This window comes from Aphis gossypii, chromosome 1 (genome assembly GCF_020184175.1).
Source record: "Aphis gossypii isolate Hap1 chromosome 1, ASM2018417v2, whole genome shotgun sequence".
NCBI lineage: Eukaryota > Metazoa > Arthropoda > Insecta > Hemiptera > Aphididae > Aphis > Aphis gossypii.
In genome coordinates, this window is record NC_065530.1 from 16,616,981 (window position 1) to 16,624,667 (window position 7,687).

The following is a 7,687-nucleotide window of genomic DNA, read 5'->3' on the forward strand; positions in this document are numbered from 1 at the left end:
ACATTAGCTCGTTTGAACCTTTCATTAAAATTCATACTATCATAATATTATCATATTATTTTTTTCATTAGTAAATATTGTTATATGACATATTTTATTTGGGTTTAACTCAAATAAGTAACAAGTTTTTTTAATATTTATTTTATAAATTTATAACCGTGATTTGAAAAAAATTAAAAACAATCCATTTATCTTTACACCGGATTTCCTATTTGGTCCTACTTATCATATTTGTAAATCGACACATAAGGTTATTTACATTATTGCAATATACATAACTCTATTGTGTATTTAATTAAGCCAATTATATAGACATTTTTTGATTTTACCATTTTGACCAGAACAAAACATAAAATATTTTTTGAAAATATGCCAAGTACAAAATGCGCTTAGTATGATATAATTTAAATGATATCAATTTATTATAAATTATGGGATGAGTCATGCGTAATATTTAGCACAATATGTACAAAACGTAAATCAATACAATATATCGATAAAAAATAATAAAAAAAAAAATATTGACGATTTCATCAAATCTCAATTCTCTAAAAATATACTTAACCTAGCACTATTATAATTTAGGTACCTACCTAGTCTGTACGATTATTAATAATACCCAATTAACACGTGATTTATTATATTTTTCGGATAAACACTGATGAAAACGAACGATGGGCTCGATAAATCGTATGCCTATAACGTCGGAATATTATTTTAAGTCTGAGAGCAGTGAGCACACGTAGTGGCGATAGGTACCTACCTACCTACGTATATATTATATCATATGATCGTTCGTCTAACCGGTTAACCAGTAACCACCTAAATATTATTATTTATTACCTATACGTGTGTGTTTTAACCGGCGTCCGAGTGTGACCTTTTCTCGTTCCAATGTCAAAACGCTCCGTCCTCGACCACCACCACCACACACACGTTTAATAACCGGCCGTATTCGTATACTCAATAATCGTATTCACGAACAGCTCTCTACGAACCGCCCCGCCGCCACCGCCGTCCGTCGCTCGTGAACCACGTAGCAGGTACCCGCCGTGACCGTTATCAACGGTTATCACCACTGCGTAGTCCACGTTCGTCCGACTTTCGAACTCCTCCATCCACCAGTTCACACTTGGCTCTCGAAAGACGGACGACAGTCTCTTCAGATTCGTGCCCGTTTCTAGACGTTTTGCTGACGTGCACTTCCGCCATCGTTCATACCGCCGACCCTTTCTCAAAAACGCTCATCATCATGGTAAGTGCCTTCTATAAAAAAAAATATCACGTTTAAACCCATATTATTATTACACCGAATAACCGTAATATTATAATAATCGGTTTATTGTTAATTATTATTATGTAATACTCGAGTGCTTGACTTGTCTGTGAAGTTTTATCTGCGTTTACGAGCGTCGTTTTCTGACCTGTTGATTTTCGATTGTTGCACGATCTCGATCATATAGATACATAATAATATACTCGTCGTTATTATTTACTACTTTTTGTTTTATTACGTCTGCGATATGAATAATCATCGTGTCCCTGTTGTGTGTGTTCACGACCTCTGTTAAATCACTCATAAGTGTCACACTAACTCTAAAATCCAAAATGTATCCTAATACCTTACCGGTATTGTGCACATTTTTAATACTTGATAACTCTGTGTTTACAGTCTTTTGAAGAAGCAGTTGATAAAGTGAAGAACTTGAATCAAACTCCCAGTGACAGCAATTTGTTGGAACTCTACGCATACTATAAACAAGTGACGGTTGGTGATGTAAACACAGGTAAAAAGACTTGATATAGGTGTATCAAAAAGTATCATGTATTATGTGTACCGTTTACCCAACCATTTTTTATGTTTTACATAGCCAAACCTGGATTTTTGGACTTCAAAGCAAAAGCCAAATGGGAAGCATGGAATTCAAAGAAAGGCATAAGCAGCGACGAGGCTAAAACAAAATATATCGAAATTGTCGATAAGCTTGTTGAAGATATTGGCCTCAAAGCTTAAACCTTATGGCTAAATTTAATGGTCATTAATCACACACAATGCAACACACAAAAATTTATTTATAAAGTTTACTTACTCTACTTAATTTAATAAGAATTGTAATTATGATTACATCTCACTATATTTATATAGTAAAATCGCCGAGCGTGTTTGGTTATTATTTTAAGGTGTGCTTCTAAGTCGCACAGAAAGACTATTATTGACTTTTATGATCAACTTTGTTAATTTACATCACAGTAATATTATTGTTAATTTATCAACTTAAATACTTAAATATTATCATTTATGAACAATGCTTATTTATTTACACATCATTATAGATAAATATCTATAAAATTAAAACTATTCTCAATAATATTATATTATTTTTGTTATTGGTTTATAATTTACACACACACAAATATATATATATTATGTATATTTAAAAAATTGTGCCTTAAATTAAAATATTTTTTTTTTTAATTAAGTACCTATGTGTTTTTTTTCTTTTTCCAAATAGTTATAATTATATATTTTATCTTATCTAATCTGAATCTAGATTTTGAAGTTTTTAAAATAGTATGCATGTAAGCTTAAATGAACTTCAAAATACACATACGAACAAATTTTAGTTTTTTTTTTTTTTAGACTTATTTATAAATCCAACATTTTCTTAAAATTGAATTTAAATTTTTTACTTTCATGTTAAAATAAATACTTTAAAAATAATTCTCTTATAGTTATTATAAAATAAATGTATTCATTATAGCTACTAGATATAAGAAGAAAAATAATTAGGTATATTAACAAATAAAAATAAATAAATTATTAATGAATAATATTCTTTTGGCAATTATTAAAAATTAAACAATGAATTTTTTATTATTTAAGTTAAGTAAAATTAACTTATTTTATTGATTATAGATAATACCAAATTAACAATTATATGTCATAATACGTTAGGAAATAAAAATATTTCTAAAACAATCATTTACCTAATGTAATTTAAGTATAAAATATCAAAAATCTATACTTATTACTCAACAATTAAAATCAAACAATAAAATAAATAATCATGACGACATTATCATATTTAGATAAGTTAATTACTGATTATTAGTATTTGACATAATATTCTACATTGAAAATCAAAGCAAAAACTTATTAAACTATACATTCTTTTTACACAGATTTTTCTCACTTGTTATTCCAAATTCCAATCAAATCATGTTAATAAAAATTTGTAATTTAAATTCAGGTCCTACTTAAATCATATATTATTATAGTTAGAAATGAAATGTTTATTCAATAATAAAATAATTTTAGTGATTGTTATATTATTGTTGATTGTCATGATCATAAAATCCTACAATAGGTAGGTATCTACCATCAAATTATTGACTAGATAATGCAAGGTGGTTAAAAACTGTTGACAAGAGATAGTTTAACAATGTTTTAAGATTTTTGTTGTATTAATTGCAACTAATATGTAGTATTACTTTTTTAATATTAAAAATAACTTGGTAATATGTGATAATAGGCTCCTCCTCTGGAAAATATTAAACAGCACATGATTTAAATATCTTTCAGTGATGTTTTTGTCTTAATTTCCTACATGATCAACCTATGTAATGATAAATACCCATTACATTTATTAACATGTTTAATGTTTATAGATAACCGCATCATAATTGTTAATTTTTACTTTTAAGTAAGTATATATTTATATTAATAAGCACATAATGATGCGTCCTTAAACTATTACCAAAGCAGTATAATAAAAAAAAATTATAACTTGAAATGTTTAAACCAATAGGTATGATAATACATTTTATTGTGAATACACCACTGCATTTATTTTATTATAATATAAAATCTCTATTTTTTAATTATAATTTAATACTACCTACCTATCTAATAAAACTTATCGGTAAGGTTAGGTAAATATGAATCTACCCCTGAGGTAATAGGTATCTGAACTTTCTCAAGTTATGAACTAAGTAACAAATATATACATAGAAAATTTAACTTAGGTTTAAAAGGAATTTTTTGTTTATAGATTTACCTCACAGTTATACATCCAGATATATATAGTATAATTTATGATTATATGTGGGTATATTATAAATTATAATTTATAACCAATATAACCCATGAAGACTGGAGATCTGTATTAAGATATTTATTTTATATGTTTGTGTTTAGCCATCAAAGATACTATCACAAGGTTATATTATACTTCTCAGTAAAGTTTATTTTATATTAACTATAAAGGATAAACTTGGACTGACTGTACCTCCTACCGTAGCTAACTATACACTATCATTGATGATTTAAATATTTAATATTTGTATTTATGTATTTATAATCAATAATACCTACTATATTGTAAGGCGTGTATTGATGTTAATTCATTTAAATTTTATGGTTAGTTACTAAGTAAGTCACTTTTTTAATTCTGGCGCTAGATGGCACTGCCGTATATGATTTTTATTTTTGTTTTTTAATTTCCCGAATATTTATAGCAACCAAAAGTTTCATTTTACTTATGAGTTATGACAACCAAACACTATACTATAATAGGTTTAGAGAATGATCCAAATATCTTATAAAAGAAAATCAACATAACAATTTCTTAATTTTATTGTGTCCATTATTTTAATTGAAAAAAAATGAGAAAAAATGCGAGTGAACGGAAATTTGAATATGTTATTGATTAGGCTATAATATAATTAAAATTGGTAAGCAAACTTATTATTAAAAATAAAATGAACTCATTTCTATCATCAATTCAAGTAGTGAGAGACTGAATTGTAAATTATAATTATAATATATTATAATATTTACACATATATATGTGTATTATTATATAAATATTGTCAAATGTCAATTGAAGATTATAATTTATAATAAATTGTATAAATATTATATAGTAATCAACGCCCAACGGTAATATTACAAATTACACTAGCAATAGCTATGTACGTAATTGTAATATTTACGTGTCTACAGTCTACTATGGGTATTCGAAAGGGTTAAGTTTACTTTAGGTACATAAGTTATTTTTAGTTTTTATACAGCAGCTTCCGAGATGATAGTATGACGTAAATATTACAATAACATTAAAAATAATAATTTTGATCACCTTTTTTGACCTTTCGGCAATACTGTTATTGATATTATTAGTATTTTTTTTAACACAATCGACATCCCGTAAGTACTTGATGAGCTGCCGTCAAAGGTTAAGACATTTTAATATTGTACTTTTTGAAACATTACGGGTAAGAATATAAGACCCAATTTAAAATACAATATCTATGCATACAAAGAACATGGGATAAATCACCAATAAAGTTAATAATTTTTTTGATTAAAATTTACAAGTAGAAATAATTATAGCAAAAATATGTTTTAGGCAATATAAAATAATATAAAAATCAGTAATAAATAGGTACTATCAAAATACTAAATACAATTTATTAAGAATTAAGATGGGTAGATATTAGATAATGCATAATTTATGTTGTACAAAAAATATTTTATTTGAGAAAAAATGAATAGGTATTTTGTGAAATTAACCATACTCTGCAACAATTAAACATCCAATCATTATACTATTTATACTCGTACATTGACCATTGTCCACGATTAATTTTTTATTAAGTAGGTATCTAATTATAAAATATATATTTTAACTAGGTAAGTATTATTATTATTAAATATTCTATTAATTATAACTAGGTGCTATTATATTATTTGACCCATCACACATATGGCCATGTTAAAATATTAAACAAATCAGATATTTAATAAATGTGTGTTGATTAAAATTAATGAATTTTTAAATTATAGTTTTAAATATACTTATATAACCCTTAACAACTTTAATCATTATTTGATAACCAATCATAGTTATATTTTTACTTGCATTAATTGTGTGATCATAACTCATAATATTATAAAATACATTTAATCATAAATATTTACTACCTACCTATCTATAATTAAGTATCTATTTTAAAAGACAGCCATTGAATATAATTGATAAATTAATTATTTTATATTTAGGTATAATTTGATTAAAAATTGATTACTTTAGGAGATTTTATTTTAGTTACTATGTACAATTAACATCCATTGGTAACTAAAATTTACAGATTAATAACAATCAATACTTTTTTTCTGTGACGGCACAACTGCAGGTACAACTTGGGGACTACTAAAGATGGGCTTTTGTAAAGTAAACACATTAAATGTTTTATAAAATATAAATCTTCGTTGTTAAAACTTGTGTAAACTTTATAAACTCATATTTTATATAATTCTGCAGATTTTAGGTTTAAGTTCCACGCACATCTCGACCAAAGAGCATATCATCTTTAGCTGTTTTTCATTATTTATTTTTAAACGTTGAACACTTTATTAATAAATAATCGTATGCTTGTTGTTGCAAAAATCGCAGAATTGAATAATTGTATGATGAATCATTCTTCTTCAAGTGTGAATTAGGTATCATTATTTATTAAAAAATAATAAAAAAAAATATTGTGTTGTTAAAATTGTAATGTAAAATTGTTGGATTATGAAAGTGAATTTTAACAATTATTTTCTTGAACAAACCCTAGTGGCCTAGTCATATATAATATAAGTATTAAATGTTCCAAAGTAAATGCGAGATGAATCATTATGATTATAACTTTGTAGATACTATGACACTATTTCAAATTTAATTCCAATTCTATCTTTGTTTTTGTGTAACACGTGTAATGTGTACCTACTGTGATTATAATTTATAGGACCATAAAATTTCATATTTTTTATTTAATACTAAGCACTAGATATAGTAAGTATGGATCGAAAACACAAAACTTATTTCTATTAAATTTATTATATGATCGAAGTCTTGACATTCACTTTTACCACCAGTGCATTGCCACCTATAATAATGGCATAACTATTTTTCATCGTACCGGAAAATTAATTTCCAATGAGCACAGAAACCACTCAAAAATCACAAAATATTTGAGTAAGTATAAGAAATTTTATATAAATAGTATTTCTAGGTATGGTGAATTTGTGCACATTTTAAATCATATACAATCTGCATTATTTTATACGATAAACAATGTTGTATGATTTGTACTTTTTGTCGTTATGGTGGCTTTAATTTTATTTGCAATGGAAAAATTATAGTGTGTTATTTAAACGTGTGAATTTTAATTCATCCGTTAATTCTTTCTTGTAAATATTCATCGTAAAATAAAGTAAAAATTGTAATTGGATTTTAAATTTTTAATGGACTAATACGGGATTAGCGGTCAAGTTAATAATTCAAATAAATAACGTTGTGTACATTAGGATGACTTCTGTAGGTAAATCAGAACGTCATCACAATTCCTGTTTTCCAAGAGTTATCGTTTTAGACTAGAAGCGCCAACTACACTATGCATTTTGGTCGTCAGAACCACTTATTGAGCTGGCGTATTTATAAAGTTATGTTAACAAATTGTTTTTCATTTCTCGTTTTTTCCATAAGATGACCACAAACTTAATGATTCATACGGGTGGATTTCATAAAAAGTCTATATCATTATAATCGTCCATTAACCGAGTCAATTTGTCATGAACCAGAAGCTTTTGAATGCAAGATAGTGTCGAGTAAAATAATATGCCTACTACGCTTAAGTATAATAT

General features: G+C 26.2%; 1 protein-coding gene across 1 annotated transcript; it reads left to right on the top strand.

Annotated features, from left to right (window-relative positions):
* Nucleotides 1-973: 973 nt before the first annotated feature.
* On the top strand, nucleotides 974-2,480 carry LOC114126226 (enoyl-CoA delta isomerase 2; the record flags this gene model as incomplete). Its single annotated transcript, XM_027990122.2, has 3 exons — nucleotides 974-1,255; nucleotides 1,673-1,787; nucleotides 1,872-2,480. Coding segments are annotated over 3 exons (540 nt in total), but the record flags the coding sequence as incomplete, so codon positions are not given.
* Nucleotides 2,481-7,687: the final 5,207 nt, after the last annotated feature.